Below are 21,104 nucleotides of genomic sequence, written 5' to 3' on the forward strand. Positions count from 1 at the left end.
GTCGTCACACTGGACACAGGATATATGTCGTCACACTGGACACAGGATATATGTCGTCACACTGGACACTGGATATATGTCGTCACACTGGACACTGGATATATGTCGTCACACTGGACACAGGATATATGTCGTCACACTGGACACAGGATATATGTCGTCACACTGGACACAGGATATATGTCGTCACACTGGACACAGGATATATGTCGTCACACTGGACACAGGATATATGTCACGCTGGACACAGGATATATGTCGTCACACTGGACACTGGATATATGTCGTCACACTGGATACAGGATATACGTCGTCACACTGGACACAGGATATATGTCGTCACACTGGACACTGGATATATGTCGTCACACTGGACACAGGATATATGTCGTCACACTGGACACAGGATATATGTCGTCACACTGGACAATGGATATATGTCACGCTGGACACAGGATATATGTCGTCACACTGGACACAGGATATATGTCGTCACACTGGACAATGGATATATGTCGTCACAGTGGACACAGGATATATGTTGTCACACTGGACACAGGATATGTCGTCACACTGGACACAGGATATATGTCGTCACACTGGACACAGGATATATGTCGTCACACTGGACACAGGATATATGTCGTCACACTGGACACAGGATATATGTCGTCACACTGGACACAGGATATATGTCACGCTGGACACAGGATATATGTCGTCACACTGGACACTGAAAATATGTCGTCACACTGGATACAGGATATATGTCGTCACACTGGACACAGGATATATGTCGTCACACTGGACACTGGATATATGTCGTCACACTGGACACAGGATATATGTCGTCACACTGGACACAGGATATATGTCGTCACACTGGACAATGGATATATGTCACGCTGGACACAGGATATATGTCGTCACACTGGACACAGGATATATGTCGTCACACTGGACAATGGATATATGTCGTCACAGTGGACACAGGATATATGTTGTCACACTGGACACAGGATATGTCGTCACACTGGACACAGGATATGTCGTCAGTCGTCACACAGGACAGGACACAGGATATATGTCGTTAGTGACTTGTGACACTGGATAAGATATAGGCCGTCACACTGGACACAGCCCCTTGTATTAATGCTGCCCCTGTACACAGTGTACTACTCAGCAGCACTGCAGCCCCTGCGTGTGAGCACTGCAGCACGACACAGGATATATGTCGTCACACTGGACACAGGATATATGTCGTCACACTGGACACTGGATATATGTCGTCACACTGGATACAGGATATATGTCGTCACACTGGACAATGGATATATGTCACGCTGGACACAGGATATATGTCGTCACACTGGACACAGGATATATGTCGTCACACTGGACAATGGATATATGTCACGCTGGACACAGGATATATGTCGTCACACTGGATATATGTCGTCACACTGGATACAGGATATATGTCGTCACACTGGACAATGGATATATGTCACGCTGGACACAGGATATATGTCGTCACACTGGACACAGGATATATGTCGTCACACTGGACAATGGATATATGTCACGCTGGACACAGGATATATGTCGTCACACTGGACACAGGATATATGTCGTCACACTGGACACAGGATATATGTCGTCACACTGGACACAGGATATATGTCGTCACACTGGACAAAGGATATATGTCGTCACACTGGACACTGGATATATGTCGTCACACTGGACACAGGATATATGTCGTCACACTGGACAATGGATATATGTCACGCTGGACACAGGATATATGTCGTCACACTGGACACAGGATATATGTCGTCACACTGGACACAGGATATATGTCGTCACACTGGACACAGGATATATGTCGTCACACTGGACACAGGATATATGTCGTCACACTGGACAATGGATATATGTCACGCTGGACACAGGATATATGTCGTCACACTGGACACAGGATATATGTCGTCACACTGGACAATGGATATATGTCGTCACAGTGGACACAGGATATATGTCGTCACACTGGACACAGGATATGTCGTCACACTGGACACAGGATATGTCGTCAGTCGTCACACAGGACAGGACACAGGATATATGTCGTGAGTGACTTGTGACACTGGATAAGATATAGGCCGTCACACTGGACACAGCCCCTTGTATTAATGCTGCCCCTGTACACAGTGTACTACTCAGCAGCACTGCAGCCCCTGCGTGTAAGCACTGCAGCACGACACAGGATATATGTCGTCACACTGGACACAGGATATGTCGTCAGTCGTCACACAGGACAGGACACAGGATATATGTCGTGAGTGACTTGTGACACTGGACAATGGATAAGATATAGGCCGTCACACTGGACACAGCCCCTTGTATTAATGCTGCCCCTGTACACAGTGTACTACTCAGCAGCACTGCAGCCCCTGTGTGTGAGCACTGCAGCACGACACAGGATATATGTCGTCACACTGGACACAGGATATGTCGTCAGTCGTCACACAGGACAGGACACAGGATATATGTCGTGAGTGACTTGTGACACTGGACAATGGATAAGATATAGGCCGTCACACTGGACACAGCCCCTTGTATTAATGCTGCCCCTGTACACAGTGTACTACTCAGCAGCACTGCAGCCCCTGTGTGTGAGCACTGCAGCACTGAGTTAGTTAGTTAAATCACAAAAAAAAACAAAGGGTTCAGGGCTAAACACAGGGCTTAGGGCTAAATAAATCACATCAGGGCACGGGCCACAGGACAGCCCCTGGACAGTGGACACTGCAGCCCCTGCGTGTGAGCACTGCAGCACGACACAGGATATATGTCTTCACACTGGACACAGGATATATGTCGTCACACTGGACACAGGATATGTCGTCAGTCGTCACACAGGACAGGACACAGGATATATGTCGTGAGTGACTTGTGACACTGGATAAGATATAGGCCGTCACACTGGACACAGCCCCTTGTATTAATGCTGCCCCTGTACACAGTGTACTACTCAGCAGCACTGCAGCCCCTGCGTGTGAGCACTGCAGCACGACACAGGATATATGTCGTCACACTGGACACAGGATATGTCATCAGTCGTCACACAGGACAGGACACAGGATATATGTCGTGAGTGACTTGTGACACTGGACAATGGATAAGATATAGGCCGTCACACTGGACACAGCCCCTTGTATTAATGCTGCCCCTGTACACAGTGTACTACTCAGCAGCACTGCAGCCCCTGTGTGTGAGCACTGCAGCACTGAGTTAGTTAAATCACAAAAAAAAACACAGGGTTCAGGGCTACATAAAATAAATCACAACACAGGGCTTAGGGCTAAATAAATCACATCAGGGCACGGGCCACAGGACAGCCCCTGGACAGTGGACACTGCAGCCCCTGCGTGTGAGCACTGCAGCACCTAGTTAGTTAAATCACACTACAGGGCTCAGGCCACAAGTCTACAACACAGGGCACAGCACAGCACGGAGCACATGGCACGGAGCACAGCACAGGGCAGTGAGGGCAGGTCACGGAGCACAGCACGGAGCACATGGCACGGAGCACAGCACAGGGCAGTGAGGGCACAGGTCAGGTCACGGAGCACATGGCACAGAGCACAGCACGGAGCACACGGAGCTTCCCAACCACCCTCTTCCCTCTCCAAGATTGGAGTGAAGATGGCGGGCGCGCGTGCGTCTTTTATAAGATCCCGCTCCCGCGAGAATCCGACAGCGCGATGATGACGTTCGGCCTCGTTATTGGTCCGGAATTCAGGCGGGAACACCCGAGCCGGCTCGGATCTGGCCCGGATCCCCGATATTCTGATCTGTCGGATCTCGGGGATCCGGACCCGCTCATCTCTAGATATTACATAGACGCCAAAAGTTGGTGTCTTAGTCATTGCACATTTGGAAGCAGGGATTTAAACAAGGGAAGGGGTTTGTATGTCACTTGCAGAAATTTGCAGATGGCTGACTGCTAATACACATTATTGTGCTTGGTTTGCTCTTGAGTGCAAGTCAGAACTAGACCCTAAAACTAGAATTGAGCTACTATGGGTGAAGTATCTTCTCTAGGACCTTTGTATAATATTCTACACCTGTCAAATGTTGAAAACAGATTAAGGATTGAGGACAAAAAAAAACATTTAAGGAACACTAGACTTTTTACATTTCTTACCATTTTCTTGTCAGATGAAAATCCAACAGCTACCCATCCATCAGTGTCAGCACTCAGCTCAAACTCAACATCAGCGCCAATACGACGATAACTTAAAAAGTAATCACAGGTCTCTGCATTACACCCAGGTTTTCCATACCTAAAAATTCAAGAACATTGCTATTGAATGGTATTATAGTTTATATATTGCACAATGGCAGCATGTAAAGAGATGTACATACAATATTCTGATGAAATGTTAGAATGTTCCAAATACTTTCCCACTTTTTCTGGAGGGCAGGGATGTCAATTAAACATTAATAAACATGAGAATAAATAATATATCTTAGGGGTGCCTATTTATCACTAGCTGCAATGTTGTACCATACAAAAATTAGCAGAGTTGAATGAGACCTTGCAGCTCACCCATGGTAGGCACCTTGAGCAGTACGAATAGTGTAATGCTTGAATTACTTCTTCACAACACTGATGTCATGGGTTTGATTCCTATGAGGGGGTATGCGGAGTCTGTAATATCTCTGTGTGCTTGTGTAGTTTTCCTCCAGGTACTCCAGTTTCTTGCCACAATACAGGTGGTGAATTGGGGCCTGACAAACATTAGTATGTGCAGATTGTGTATAAGGCAGACTAAGTGGAGCAAGTGGTTCTGCTGTTGAAATGTAATATAATCTAGCAATAATCTAGCACTGTGCAGCGTGTTGCAACTAAATTGTCACCCTATGAAGTCTCAAGCCTGAGTTGAACCATAATTCATCTCTCTCCATTGGTGAGTTCTGCTTGCGCTGCACTTCGAGCAAGATGAGCGAGGGAACAATGTCCATGCAGTCCCTGCACAGCGAGTTAGTCATGCTGGGGAGGATCCTGTGCTTGACCCTCTGCTCTGTTAATTAATAATAATGAATGCCACAATTCCCTCCAAAACACAAGCAAGGGCGCTGGTGTCAGCCAATCCGGACACTCCTTCTAACCAGCTGACCACAGCTCCCAATCAGCTTCCGTACTGCGTTATCAAAGCGACTTCCTGCTAGTGCCAAGAAGCCAGTACAACTTTGCTACTGTTGTAGTCATTACCTAGTGCTATGCTCCCTTATACTGGATATCCCTATCGGTCTGTTCCGATGCTTCCAATATTATTCTTAACTTTGTCCCAGTACTCTCTAGCCTTCCAGTATACTCAAGTAATTTAAGACTTCATCCTCACTCCATTCTGATTCCAACTGCATACCAGTGCAATTCCAGCTGCATTCCTCTCCTGGGTAAACTGGTCCAGTCTGAATTAAGTTGTATTCTTCTCCAGTACAGATCCAAGTTATATTCCAGGCAAATTGTAATCTGTGTCCAGTCCGGTTTAAGCCTTTGAGTGCCAACATCTCTGTGAGATGTTCAAAAAATCTGCTGAAAATTCCAGTATGGCTCACAATTATTATATACATTTTTTTTACAAATGTGTAAAAAAGATTGAGGGTGAAATGTAATAGTATGAGATATTCAGAAGAGATTTGGTAAGAAATCCTCAGGGTTTTTTTTAAAAGCGGCAATCATCTACACTGGTTTGATTGCCCCTTTAAAAAAACTGGAGATCTCTTACCAAATCTCTCACTTTTTGAATCTCTCATCCCATTTATGCTGCTTTCACACCGCAAAACCTGCTTAGACCAGGTATTTAAAACCTGTTTTAAAATGGTTCAGAGCAAGTTTAACCCATTTCACCTCGCATGTAAATACCTGGTCTAAAGCAGGTTTGCGGTGTGAAAACAGCATGAGACATCCCAGAGATGCGCTGGGCAGTGACCTCTTGGAGGTATAGAGAGAGGGGATCAGGATCAGGCACCAGAGCCCGCACCTAGACTGCCAGCAGGAGCTCCCGCACTGCTGGCAGGGAGGAGAGCTGCAGGACTCTGGAAGGGTAAGGGTAGGTGGTCCACTCTGGGCCAGCGCAGTGCATATTTAATGAGCCCATCACTCATTACAAATGTGCATATGTAATGAGCGGCTAATTACATATGTGCATATGTAATGAGCGGCCGGCTAATTAAATATGAACTGCGTTGGGGACCAATAGTGCTCACTGCTGCCTGGGTACCGTTTCAGACAGCAAATAAAAATAGGGTCTGAAACGGGTAAAAACGTTTTTTTTTTAAACGGTAAAATCACTCTGCACCATTCAGACCGCACATATTACCGTTTTAAAACTGTTAAAACTCGGCAAAATACCGTTTTTTTTTGTGCGGTGTGAAAGGGGCATAAATTCCCCCCATATATTTCCTATATAAAGGTAAACATTACAGATTGTTGTGATGAATAAAAATGTTTGCTTGGCAATTTTAACACCTATTTTGCCAAATTCACTTAGCAGTCAAAGTGTTAAAAAGTGGTAAAAGTTAAAAATGTATTATGATTATTATTTTAAGGCATATATTTCACTATTGTCTAATTTTAAGAAGGCAGTGTTCTTTATTAAATATATTAAAGCTTAAGAATGCCATCATTATAAGTGTATTTCGATATCTCTCCTGATTGGTTACATATAGGCAGAGGTTCTATAGCAGTTTGGGTCACAACCTCAGTTAATGAACACGATAAACCCCCATAAAAAAGAGGAATAGTAAGTATGAATGGTGCTTCAATTTGCAAAGGATTCCAAACTTTAAAACATGTCACTTTTACCACAATTCAACCCTACGCTTGACAATCCATGCCTTCAGGACTCATAGCACTTTTTTTTACACAATTTTTCTCTATTATATTGTATGTGGTGTCAATATGTTCAGTTCAATATGCACACTTCCCAACGCCATCATTGTCCCAATCAGGACTCCTTCAAAAAGGGTGCGTGGCCTTGGCAAATAAGGGCCTGGCTTTGCGTGATGCCACTCCTATTTGCTATCACTGTGGGAGCATGTCCATTTCTTGGTAAGCTGCTGGCATGCTCCAGTCCCTCTGTCTCCCATGAATAGACACAGCATCTATTCACTGCTGCTCTGCTAAGCAGAGTGCAAATGACAGGGGGACTCTTAACTGCCCCCACCACAGGACACTACAGCCCTTGGGTGGGACAGCAGGATAGTCAATCAAAAAAGGCTAAAATAATATTAGGCGCATTTATGAGGCAAAGCAGGATGTGTTATAGCGATGCAATAGGTGCTGCTATTATAAATATACCCCTCAGTAACCAGCCAACTTGCTGCAGCCTTTTGCCCTAAACTGTATGAAAACAATATTGTGAGCTCTGGGGTTGTGAAAATTGGTTGGAAATGACTCCAAAATGAATGTTATTGTAGGATCAAAAAATGATTTTAGTTCTTGGAAAAAAAAAATAAACCACGATGTTGCAAAACCAAACCCAAAAACTCAGACGATAAACTAGAACCAAAACCAGCATGGGCTAATCGCTAATTAAAGATATTTTGGACAAATTTGTTTTTTTCCTGCAAAAAAACAGTTTTTCATAAAATTTGTGTTTCATGAGTTTTAAATAGATGTCCTTAATCTAATTCAATCATATAAGAACAACAATTTCTGTGCAATTTTTGGAAAAAATGATTAGCCAGCTAAGGGGGTTACTCAATTAGTCTATTTTTCTCGGCTAGCCGAAAAATATACTTTAGTATTCAATTGGTCTGGTTTCAGTTCAATGGTTTTTAGTAATTTTTCGCCTAATTTTTTTGCTGTTTCACCTTATTTGAAATCAAAACTGCAACAGCAAAAAATTACTAAAAAAACTGTAAAAAGTCTGGATCAGTGAGTAATTTGCCGATCCACGTGTTTTTCTATCATGCCGGATATTTTGACAACTTGAAAATTTGTTACTTTGAATACATAGACTCTAAATTCGACCTAAAAATGTTGAAAAGTGCAGGTTTTTTTGAGTAGTCAAGAAAATAATACTTAATTGAATAGCTATGGAATTAAGGTTATGGCGTGGAGGGTGTAAAGGTGGTAAATCATTCAATGTAAGTACTGTAGCATAGGACTAAATTGCTAACAGATGTAAAATTCTATTCTGCAAGAGGCATTTCTGTGGGGTGTGTCACGGTCAGCAACTGCGTTGGAGCACACAGTTGCACTAGCACATGCAAAATCTGCTCAATGCTGTGACTATTTGCACATGGAAACAAATTAGAACTGCAGCAGGTGGGTGTCTCAGTATACAGCATTTTGGCTGTGGCACTAGTACAATAATTACAGCGGCAGCTACAGTAACTGTTCAGATCATGCAAGTTTGTATGCCAAAGAATAATTCAATAGAGGGCGATTAAGGTTCAAGTTAGTATGCCATACAGTTTTAGTCTTATCTCTTGACATGGCTCCAAAAGGCTCTCTTGTGGCATGGCGGCCAGAACTAATGATCAGAAACCACAAAAGGGCATATATGTTATAGGGTCGGAGTTTGCTGGAGGTGCGGGTTGCTGACCAATGTCAGGCTTCTTTTTTATTTATTTGCAAGGCAAAACCAGGTGAGTAGTGGGCCCTTGTGAAAAATGCACAGCAGTAGCAGATTGCTTTGAATATTACATTTGCATTTGTCACTTGGTAGAGTACTTAAGCGTTTCTGTTACAGTGCATAATATAACAACCATACAAATGTATGCGGAATGATACATATGATTTAGCTTTATACTTCCAGTTTGTTTCCAAACTATTAATAAAGCAACAGAAGAGTACAATACTATCATACTGACCTAAAGCATCCTTTAGTTTTGCCACAATCATCTACACGTATCCTTGCAAATGGATCAACTGTAGGAGCTGTGGGGAAAGGATACCCTGCAAAATACAAATAATTGTACATTGATATTGTGCACGATTAAGGCTTTCACGTGATGAGAGCAGTATCTCCAACAATTTGTAACTGCTTTCAAGGCCCTTATACACTAGTGCAGGGGTGGCCAAACCTGTCCTCAAGATCTACCAACAGTGCATGTTTTCCAGGCAACCTGTGGATCTATAGTAGGAATGAATGCAGCATGGTTTAAAATGTGACAGTTAGTAATGACTACAGCTGTGCACCAGCTAGGTAACCGGGAAAATGTGGACCGTTGGTAGATCTCGAGGACCGGTTTGGCCACCCCTGCACTAGTGCGATTTGAAGCTTAGAACAGGAATTTGAACAGCGCAATAGCTTTGAGAATCGATATGAAAATTTATTAATCACAATGAATAAAAAGAATAAACAACGGTACAGTTAAAAAATACTGTGATAATGAAAAACAACAATGGAAGACGGGTATAAAATGTGGGGGTCCCCCTGCATAGGGATGGGGTAGGAGAGTCCGTTCCTATAATTCCCTTGGAATGAATGAAAACTGAGTATAGTTACCACCCTAGAAGGGTATAGATTGTCCTCGTCCGAGTGTCCACTTTATCGGTCCAAGATGGCACAAATCACCGATGGTGGGATATGAATTGTTTGCTCGGATGCTCCAAGGGTGGGTATTCAGTAGATGTGTTACCAGCACTGGTCTTTTTGATGGAGACACAATGAGAACAGTGTCCCAGGTGGTATTTTATATATCCAAGGGATGGTTCGGATTGCAATCCAGGGTAGCAGGGGGTGCAGGTGGGTACCCCAGTAGCTCCCTGACGCGTTTCGCCACTCCAGGTGGCTTTATTTGACGTTAGCCGCCCCCCCCCCCCCCCCCCACATCCCAGGTGAATTGCTATGGGAATCCCATGGGCACGACCCCTCGCCACAGCCCCAAGCCCCCCCCACCCCGACCGCACTGCTAGGTGCGAATGGGTTGGCAAATAAGTAATTTGTCACGTCATGCCAAGCGGCTGCACATGCCCACAAATTTTTATGCGCATGTGTAGTCACAAATCAGTGCTCCCCTGTGTGAGCGCAGAGGAGCATGTGATTCAGAATAAGGTCCTACAACCAAGAATTGATTTGCAGACTGAGCATGAAGTGTCTTGGAGAGTTCACACAGAAGGCAGCCTGTCAGAGTGCAGCCTGTCAGCAGCTCTCACTTCCAGACTGTGAATTCAGCACACAGAGAACACGCAGCCTTGCGAGTCCCTCAAACCCTGCCCCCCCTCGCAGCAACGGTTCCTCCACACTGGCTGCGAATGGATGTTTAACACAAAAATCCATTCGCAGGCTAGGAGGAACCACCCCCATCATTTCATGGTCACCGATGGCGAAGGTGCGTATATATCTAAGTGACTCGCAGGTCACTTAGACATGCGTGCATCCTCAGGAAAAAGCTGACGGGCAGCTCACATCCGGTGATGTCAGCTACCCGTACCACCCCTGCCTCACCGGGCGATTTGCATGCTCATGGGAATGCCCATGAAACCCTGCCACCACACGACCCCCTCCCGCAAACCTGGGTGCGTGTTCCCGGCGAACACCCTGTTTGCGCAGATGCAAAACAAGGGACCTGAATAAGGTCCTAAAATTTCAGGATAGATGACAGAGGTAAACCACCAACTGCTATGAATTTATGCAGGATCCTGACAGACAGGCAACCTGGAAGTTGCAGCTCCTGATGGACAATCTCAGACCATGCTAAATATCAGATCTCCTGTACTATGCCACAGTGGACTCCTACTTTGTGGCTGGCAGAGGAGTGTATACTGTGGTTTAGCAACTGACAGACTGCTCCAGAGAAATGGTAAATATACCTCCTACAGTATATATATATATATATATATATATATATATATATATATATATATATATATATATATATATATATATATAGCAGTATAGTCTCGTTTGGATCTCCATGCAGAGAACTATCCTCACTGTTATACTTGTATTCATATACATGTGTAGGTACAGTAAATAAAAATAAAAGGTAATTTTGCATATTTTCAGTTGTTTTTTGCATCAGTGGTTCCAAACTCACACATTACCAAGTATCCTTATCTGTAGCTTTCTTGGGGTGGGGGGGGGGGGCGGCGGAGCTTGACATCTTTAAGCTCTGCCCCATTACAGTAAATGCAGTGATTCATCACTCTTCAGGAAAGGCTAAAGGTGTTATTTGCCGCAGTCTCGCTGCGCCCACTCCCTGAAGAGCTGTGAATGCCGGGATTTTGCTGGCAGAGGGGGGGCCAATGCGGCTTGCCAGGAATGAGGGAAGCTTGCCCACCTTCCAGGGATCCAAGCCGTTCTGGGAGGGTAGGTATGTATGTCTGCAGCTTTATCAGACCAGCTAGGCTGAATGGATAAAAGCACATGCAAGCAGCTAAGTTTCCTCACACATAGGTCCAGCACAAAGAAAAAATCATTGCAAAACTTTATTTATTAATAATAAATGAGTTAAAGAAAAGAGCCTAAAAGTCTATATGCATAATGTCAGAGTTCCTTGAGTATCAAGTGTCTAAGCCTTTTCTCATTGCTTAGTATTGAACAAGTACTAAAATGTTTTAGAGGTCTATTTACTATAGATAATGACATTTCATTAATTATTGCATTATACAGAATGATTATACTGACATTATTTATCATGTCATACTTTTCTGTGAGCCACAGGAAAAAAAAAACATCCTTTGTGATATTTTCCATGTCACTGTCATCCTAATACTGCCAGCGAAAGTAAGGAATGATATGTGCATGCCCAATTAAGGCCTCCACATGAACATAGTTAATTAACCCAGCATTGAACTAGCAAAGTCTCTTCACGGTTGTCCACTAATGGGAAAATATATCTCCCAACTGTCCTGATTTTTGCTGGACACTATCATTTTTGTGGAGCTGACCTGCTGTCCCACCCGCCAGCAACAGTGTCCTATAGTGAGGGGGCCTTTGGGAGCCCCTCTGTCACTCACTCCTCGGCTCAGCAAAGCAGAGGCGAAGGGAAGCTGTATCGATTCACAGGAGAAAGAGGGACTCTGGGCATGGCCAGAGCAGCTCAATGAGCACTGGTCAGATACATAGAGTTAATAATCTTCAAAGTATGACCCTTGAGCATTGATACACCATTGCCAGCATGTCTGTCAAGCTTGGTACGCCTCTTCTTCCTGATCTACATCTGGTAAAATTAATTTAACATTATATTTCTTGATATGTTTCATTATTATATCTTTTCTCTTTCAACACAATACAATTGCCTCTCAGATATATAGATATTATATTTCACCCCTTGCTTTGTGTACCAAGCACAATTTTATTCTTTTTTCTCTAACGCCTCTTGAAAACATTAACCGGAACGTCCTTGAGTGCCCTTGTCCCAGCGGCTTCCACTTTCTCTACGGTCTAAAAATGGTGTCCTTTCAGGCCACATTTGATCTGGAGGAATAAACAAATAAAAGTCAGCTGGGGCCAGATCCAGACTGTAGGGTGGTTGAGACAGCGTTGTCACGTTATGCTTGGCCAAAAACTCTCACTTGCAGCGATGTGTGACTTGGCACATTGTCGTGATGGAAGACCCAGGTAGTGGTAATCTCCTTGCAGACGTGGAGGACCCTGTTTCCCAAGAGATTGAGCACTCCCATATAAAATGCATTGTTGACAGTTTGGTCTGTAGTGCGCCACACCCTTCAAGTCGAAAAAGACAATAAGCATGGATTTGGTCTTTGATTTGCTCATTCTGCCCTCTTTGGGACGAGGCAAAGATGGTGTGCCACTGTATTCTTTGCCTTTTGGTATCCAGATTGTACTCAAAGGTTCAACTTTTGTCACCTTTTATCACTCTGTCAATCTGTGCACACGCTTCAAAAGTTTGCAGGAAATTGCCACACGCTTGTCTTTTTTTGATCATGAGTCAAAACCGTGGAAATCATGCGGGCACACACCTTTGGGATCACTAAATAATTACTCCCAATCTCTTGCATGGTAGTTTTTGGAACTCTCAACCTTTCTGCTACCATTCTAACACTCAACTGATGATCAGTGTTTAACCCCTTACCGCCGCAGCCTGTTTTATCCTTCCTGACAGAGCCCTTTTTTTCAAATCTGACATGTATCACTTTATGTGGGGATAACGTTTTATTGCTTTTACTTATCCCAGTGATTTTGAGATTGTTTTCTCGTGACACATTGTACTTTAAGTTAGTGGTAAATTTTGGTCGATACAGTCTGTTTTTTTTTGTGAAAAATACCAAAATGTCGTAAAAAAATTGAACATTTTGCAATTTGCAAAATGTTAAATTTTCTGCTTGTGAGACAAATAATCATACCACTCAAAATAGTTAATAACTAACATAGACCATATGTATACTTTATGTTTCAATCATTATTTCAACCTCCTTTTATTTTTTTTGGACACTAGGGGGCAGCAGAGTCAAAATTATACACATAACACAGAAAACGCTGCAATTGGCTGTTCACATTTGAACAGCCAATCGCAGTGATCGCCGATGGGGGGGGGCATCGCTGCCCCCCCTGGGCAATGAGGGAAGATGTCTGCTGTCAGGGACAGCAGACATCGTCCCTCTGTCACCGCGTCTATAGACGCGGTGACAGTTTAAAGTCATGACGTACATTTATGCCATGTGTCGGGAAGTACATCCCGACCATGACGTAAATGTACGTCAAATGTCGGGAAGGGGTTAAAACATTGCGTACTTTGTCCACATTTTGCTCATTTCGGCTTGTTAAAGGACATCCAGAGCGTGGTTTGTCCTTGACGTCTTCTCTGTCCTCCTCGATGAATTTAAACCCGCGGTGAACTTGTGTCTTGGAAAATGATTGCTCCTCAAAGGCCTCTTGAAGCATGGGAAGTAAAAAGGGACACTTTATTTGCAGCTCAATCCGTACACTGTAAAGGCTCACAGGCAACTGCCACTGACTGGAATGTGTAGCTGAGACACTCCTCCACCCTTCCCACTCTACAGCGCTACCATGCACCTGTTCTGTGTGGTCAAGTTTTAATGTCTGTTTTATATTAATCTTCATTTACTTGTGTTTTGTTTTTCTCCATAGTAGTTATTTACATAAGCCACTCCCTGGGTACTTAGGGAAGCTGCCTAGTCAGAACAAAAAGTCTCTTGAGCTTACTGCACCTCTGAGGGCTGCCTACTCTAGTGCCTTTGCTATGGGCAGAACACGGCTACCCTGGCAGCTGGCAGCTGACCGAGTTTGACCTGGTCTACTCCAGCTGGTCCAGTCCAGACAATACCTTTCGGGCCCATTACGATTCCTCCAAATCCCATTCAACTTCAGTTTTCTCCCCTCTACCATATTGGATCCAATTGCCCTCTTCTACAGTCACAGTCTCTCCATTTCCCACCGTCAGCTTACTCAAACCCCCACGCAAGAACTTATTGCTTCATATTATTTACCCCACGCAAGAACTTATTGCTTCATATTTAATTTATCCTCACATCTTCCTCAAAGAAATATTTGAGTGCTTTTCAGTTTGTCTCCATTGATGAAAAAGTAATAGATTAAACCTGGCCGTTTTAACCTCACTTCTCGTCTGCTGTTCCTGTAACCCACACGATTCCATCACCTGCTGCGACATGTGGGAAGGAGGTGTCTAGAGTATATATATATATATATATATATATATATATATATATATATATATATATATAGTACTCCAATATGCTGGCACTCAGGTAAATCCAGTGAAATAGGTACCTTCCCAAAAGTATAATACAGATTCCAGCTGGGGGGGGCGGCACTCAAATAAAGAAGTCAATGCAGTCAAATAGACATGAAAAAACAAAGTGGATTAGCGCCCATACACTTTGTTTTTTCATGTCTATTTGACTGCATTGACTTCTTTATTTGAGTGCCGCCCCCCCAGCTGGAATCTATATATATATACATATATATATATATATATATATATATACATATATATATATATATATATATATATATATATATATATATATATATATATATATATAGCAGGGTATTGCCCGGCACAGCCTCCTTCTGGAACAGCTTGTAGGGTGCCCGCACTAAACGTATGTACAGGATCCCAGTGAGAGCGCGGCACTCCAAAATAAATATGATGTCGGTGGGTAGCAATTAAGCACTTTTTAATGCAACGTTTCGATGCTACGCAGGCCTGATGACGATGCCTGCGTTGCATCGAAACGTTGCATTAAAAAGTGCTTAATTGCTACCCACCGACATCATATTTATTACCCACCGCGCTCTCACTGGGATCCTATCTTCTCTATATAATAAGTTGAAGAATCTGTGTGCGTGTGTGTGTGTGTGTGTGTGCGTGTCCGGCGCATTGCGGACACACCGTGGCACTCAGAGACACCAAATTCAGCAACAAGATACCTCTGGACCCGGTGGTGTGCACCTCGAAGCCGTTTTTGGGAAATTTCACTTAGAAATTTAAAAAACACCAAGTTGTAATTTACCTTCATTGATGTTCTGGGGAAAAGATCGATGATCTGGGAAACCGTTTGCAAAGGAACAACTCCACACCTGATTTCATTGCTGTCATTGAGTATGAATGACACATTCTAACATTATGGTGAAGGCTTTTAACAATTAGGAAATAATTGAGGATATACATAGACCACACAACACACACACATACACATTGTACACGCACACACACACACACAGTACCCCACATACGCACACATAGCACACAACACACACATTTATACGTAGAGCACCTTACACACTTACACATTGGACAGATACACACACACACACAACACACCACATGCAGTACAATACAAATCCATACACAGTACAACACAAACACACAGAACACACACACTTAAACATTGCCAGGATACGCAAAGCACACTACACACACATATATACGTAGCACAGATCACAAACTTACACATTCGGCAGATACACACAACACTCACAGTACAACACACACCCACATTCACTACAACACACACCCAAAAACAGTACAATACACAAAACACACACTTAAACATTGCAAAGATACACACAGCACACTACACACACACACAGATTTATACATAGCACACCTTACGCACTTACACATAGGGCAGATACACACAACACACACACATAACATACCTCTAACAGCACAACACACACACACATTCACCACACACACCCAAAAAACAGTACGACACACACTTAAACATTGCACAGATACACAAAGACACAACAAACACATACTGTAGCACGTAGCACACCTCACACACTTACGCATTGGACAGATACATACAATACAACACACACAACCACATACACTACAACACACACACAAAAACAGTACAACACACACAAGCACACAGAACACATAAAAAATAATTTGCCGTTTATTTAACCGTCTGTACCGGCAAATAAAAACTGTACCTAATGTACCGTTTCTACTTTGTTCCCCATATCCGTCTCTCCAGTCCTCCAGCCTGTCACTGCGCTCCCCGGCCAGTTGCACTGAGAAATCTTTGTCCTGGCCAATGCACCCATTGATCAATACAAAGTGGGTACACTGCACTCACCCTGTTAGTCAGTTGGATATCAGGCACAGCTCTGCCTTAAGGGTTTCTCAGACTCTTTTGGTTCATAGATAATGTTTGGTCGATGGGCATGAGCGCTGCATGCATTTGTTTGAATGTTATGAGTGTAAGAAGTTGAAGAATAAGACTGAGATGAAGATTTGTCACGTTATAGTGTACAATTTACTCAATAAATCGTGAAAAAAATATGTGTACATAGAAGTACAGTACAATCAAGAAATGAAAGTAGGATTAAAAAATGAATTCTGATTCAAACTGATAATTATTTGGATGGTAGTGGGTTGCGAAACAAATCTATAGGTGGAGGGGGTATGGAGATTGTGGGCATAATTGGTGTTTGGTACACCTACAGGGGGTCCCCAGTTGATGAGAAATTCTCACTACAGTGTCACCGTAGGGGGATTTCCAATTGGGGTTCAGGTGGTCTTTTAGGGACCCCTTTACAATCCCGTTGGTCTCTTCTCCTGGAGCCTACAGTCTCCCTCAGTGATTGACTATCATTAAGGGAGACTGTAAGCTCAAGGAGAAAAGACCTACAGGATTGTAAAGGGTCCCAAAAGACCACCTGGACCCCAATTGGGAATCCCCCTATGGTGACACTGTGACCGTGACACTGTAGTGAAAATCCCATCAATTGAGGGCCCCCTGTAGGTGTAACAAACACCAATTATGCCCACAATATCCATACCCTCACCTATAGATTTGTTTCACAACCCAACCCATCCAAACAATTATCAGTTTGAATCAGAACTTATTTTTTAATCCTACTTTCATTTCTTGATTGTACTTCTATGTACACTTACATTTTTTTCACGATTTATTGAGTAAATTGTACACTTTGTAACATGGCAATTCTTTTTCTCAGTGTTATTCTTCAACTTCTTAAACTCCAAACCTTATCAATGCATCCATTGATGATTGTGATGGCTGGATCAGTGGATTGGCCCGGTGGGTGTAGGGAAGAATTTTGCCCATTGCACCCATTCCCAGTGGTGCATTACAGTGGTGCGGATAGTGTGCATCGCGTCATGACATCATTTGGCCAGGCCCGCAGACCTGCTCCCACACTCAGGGGCTGCCCCACTGTTTGGTAGAGATGCTCGGTGCATGTGCTTTACAGATCCCCAGACCTCAGAGACTGCTGCAGGCAGGTTCGGTGAGTGGCAGGGAGCAGTGAATTTTTAATTAATTATGGCGCGGTAAGTAACGCCCACCCCGGACCCCACGCACTCAGCGCCTGTAATTACACACCCTAGAAACTGTACCATTGAAAGTATAGAAATTGAGGTGTGGACATGTCCCTTTCTGATTTTGTACCGATTTCTGACCCTCAGAAGGTAGGTGCTAAATCTCAGGAGTGGATGTGGATGTGGGTGCTAAATCTCAGGAGTGGATGTGGAATTCATCAACACATACAAGTTTTCAACTCAGGAGCGTTGTGTTTCAAACAACAACACCACACCTGATTTCATTGCCATCATTGAGTATCAATGCAAACACATTCTAACATTATGGTGGAATCTATAACAAATTACAATCTTAGGTCTTTGTCACAGCATACTGTAAGATGACATTTTTCAGCAATTTTGGAAATAAAGAAACCCCAAGGTTTTCCCGGGCAACGCCGGGCGGGTCAGCTAGTATCTAGTATATATATATATATATATATATATATATATATATATAAAGGGAGTTTTGTAAGAACTTACCGTTCGAATCCCTTTCTCTGATATGGTCCTGGTGACACAGCTCAACACTGGGATGTAGGAGGGTCCGAAGGAGCCAGGCACCTATCCTAAAGCTTTTAGAGGGTAGGCTCCTACCCTACTGCATCCCGGACTCTTCAGTTCAATCTTTCAAAGCCACTGGAATACATTAACTCAGTACAAACGCCTGCACATATTATATGCACATTTTTCAACAATAACTTTTAACCAAATAACATGAAACATCATGAACCTGGCATACTTACTGAGCGTAAGGGAGGGATCGCTGTGTCACCAGGACCATATCAGAGAAAGGGATTCGAACGGTAAGTTCTTACAAAAATCCCTTTTTCTCTTTCAATGGTCCTGGTGACACAGCTCAACACTGGGGCCCTTATTCTGATCGGTGCGGATATTCCCGCATTCTTACGGAGCGGTCCGCACGCCACGGTGTTCTGCCGCGTGCGGCCATCGTCCGTAGAAACGCCCACGTGTCCTCCGCATTCGGACGGACTCACTCTTTAAGAACAGGGCGTGTTTACGGACGACATATAAACCATGCGTGTGCGGGGGAATCACTCCGATTCTGCACGGTATTACAGAGTATTACAGAGTATGCACGGGAATACCGCATCCGAACGGGAGCCAAGCGGTGCTACCGCCCGTAAGCGGAGTATTTACGCCAAACAACCCACTATTATGTATATTCTGCAATACATCACATGACCCACTTATTCAATTACCTATCCTCATAAAAAAATGCTTATTTGGAATTGGAATCAATTAGATGCCAATATATCCTTACAAGCATGCCTAACACATGCATTGCACACATTAACCCTTACAGCAATTGAAGTGCAATGGTTTGTATTAGACCCTGTGTAAAAGATTATAAACAATCTACACATATACTGTTTAATGTGCAAAGAAAACCAACAACTTTGAACTTGCATAAATTATTTATTACGAGGAACAATTAACAATTAAATATCAAAAAAAAAAAAAAAAATTAAAGAAGTAAATCGCGCAGGTCCTGCAGATCCGCGATTAATAATCGTAAATGGTGTTCCGCACGCAGGAGGGCCCCACGAACCCCCTCATCTGCCGGTGTTGTGTCATCTGTGGGCATGTCAAAGGGGCAAAAATTAGTCATGATATTCATGCATACATTTCACATACTGCTACATAAATTGCAGAAATGCTAGGTGACATGTGTATATATATATATATATATATATATATATATATGTAGAGAGATAGAGACACACATAGATAAATAGATATGACACACACATATATACATACATGCAAACTTATTTACTACATACTGTGTTTTTTTCCCTCTACCCTTTACTCTGCAGAAGACATAACAGTCATAGTGTTTCTTCTCATTTACAACCCACCCATGACTAACCAATGACAAGCATGTCATGGCCTCCGTCAATAAGAACTTGTCACAATCTCCTCAGTCTAAGTTCAGTGATGGTTCGTGGCATGGGAGTTATGCAAATGTCAGGAATGCACAGTACACATCCTCAAAATCATAATTCAGTCTAAACCAACCTACAATTCTGTGAGGCCCAAAAAACAATCTGAACTACAGGGGGTGTTTAGGTAGAGGAGGCTCCTGGGACACTGGCAACTTGTGACTCCATTCCAAGGTAGGCCGGCCCATACTCCATTTATAGCATACATCCTATAGTTTATAAATAACATTCAACAACAATATAGATTCCACTATATGATGGGTCAGAATCGAGGCTTGCAGCAGGTGAATTTAATCCACAAATGATCCACTCATCCCTTTACTCCAGGATCCTGTTTAACTGCAACGGTTATGTGGCAGTCAAAATGGAGCTCCAAGCCATCCCACAAACCTGTGTAATTCAGAGGTGTCCTGGATGAAAGGGATGCCTTGGACACCCCATCTAACCCGTCCCAGTATCTGTAGCTACCCACTTTGGGGTCTGTATTAATAGTATTGTACCAAAATTTTTAATCACCAGTGCTACATAACAAATACCAGTCCAACTACTTCATGAATGATGCATTATGTAAACATACCGATCTGATGGGACTCCGGGGCCTCACACGCCTCCTCCCCCTCGGATTCGGACACCTCTGGGGCAACCGTGGCCTCCTCAGCCCCCTCCTCCGCCAGCTCCTCCGTCACCATCACCTCCTCCACCTCCTCCGCCACAACCACCTCCTCCACCACCACCACCTCCTCCACCACCTCCTCCACCACCACCACCTCCTCCACCTCCTCCTCCGCCACCAACACCTCCTCCACCTCCTCCTCTGCCACCAACTCCTCTTCCACCACCTCCTCAGGCACCTCCTCCTCCTCCACCACCTCCTCCACCATCTCCTCCACCTCCTCCACCATCTCCTCCACCATCTCCTCCACCTCCTCCACTTGCTCCTCCACCATTTCCTCCTCCTCCTCCACTTGCTCCTCCTCCACCCTCGCCGCCACCTCCTCATCACGCTCTTGCGCCTGCTCCTCCGCCAGGGCTGCCTCGGCCTGCTCCCGTGCCTGTCGTGCTCGGGCTCGTGCTGTGTGGTAGAAAACAAAATCATGGTCAATGTCGGGTCATTGGGGCACATGTAGTAATCCATAACAAGACATACATGGAAGGGTGATAATGTTGGCAAACGATGCTTGAAAGTAGCTCCTTACTGTTAATGGACTCCAAAATGTGACATTTAAGTTATTATGTGATTGTTAGTAATTTGTTCAATCATTACAACCCAGGCATTTATCAATGTTGAACACATATTAGATCTGGCACATTGTATGCATCTGAATC

The 21,104-nt window shown here is 43.7% G+C and overlaps 1 protein-coding gene across 1 annotated transcript in view; it reads right to left on the bottom strand.

Moving 5' to 3' along the window:
• FRRS1L (ferric chelate reductase 1 like) overlaps positions 1–21,104 on the bottom strand; it is a 61,969-nt gene that overhangs the window by 23,382 nt on the left and 17,483 nt on the right. The window contains exons 3-4 of the mRNA XM_083188265.1: positions 8,893–8,977; positions 4,211–4,349 (exon numbers count right to left, since the gene is read on the bottom strand). Of these exons, the coding sequence (XP_083044391.1) occupies positions 4,211–4,349; positions 8,893–8,977 (224 nt within the window). The remainder of the gene's footprint in view (positions 1–4,210; positions 4,350–8,892; positions 8,978–21,104) is intronic.

The sequence above is a fragment of the Crinia signifera genome, chromosome 5 (genome assembly GCF_055691185.1).
Source record: "Crinia signifera chromosome 5, ASM5569118v1, whole genome shotgun sequence".
NCBI classification, from domain to species: Eukaryota; Metazoa; Chordata; class Amphibia; order Anura; family Myobatrachidae; genus Crinia; species Crinia signifera.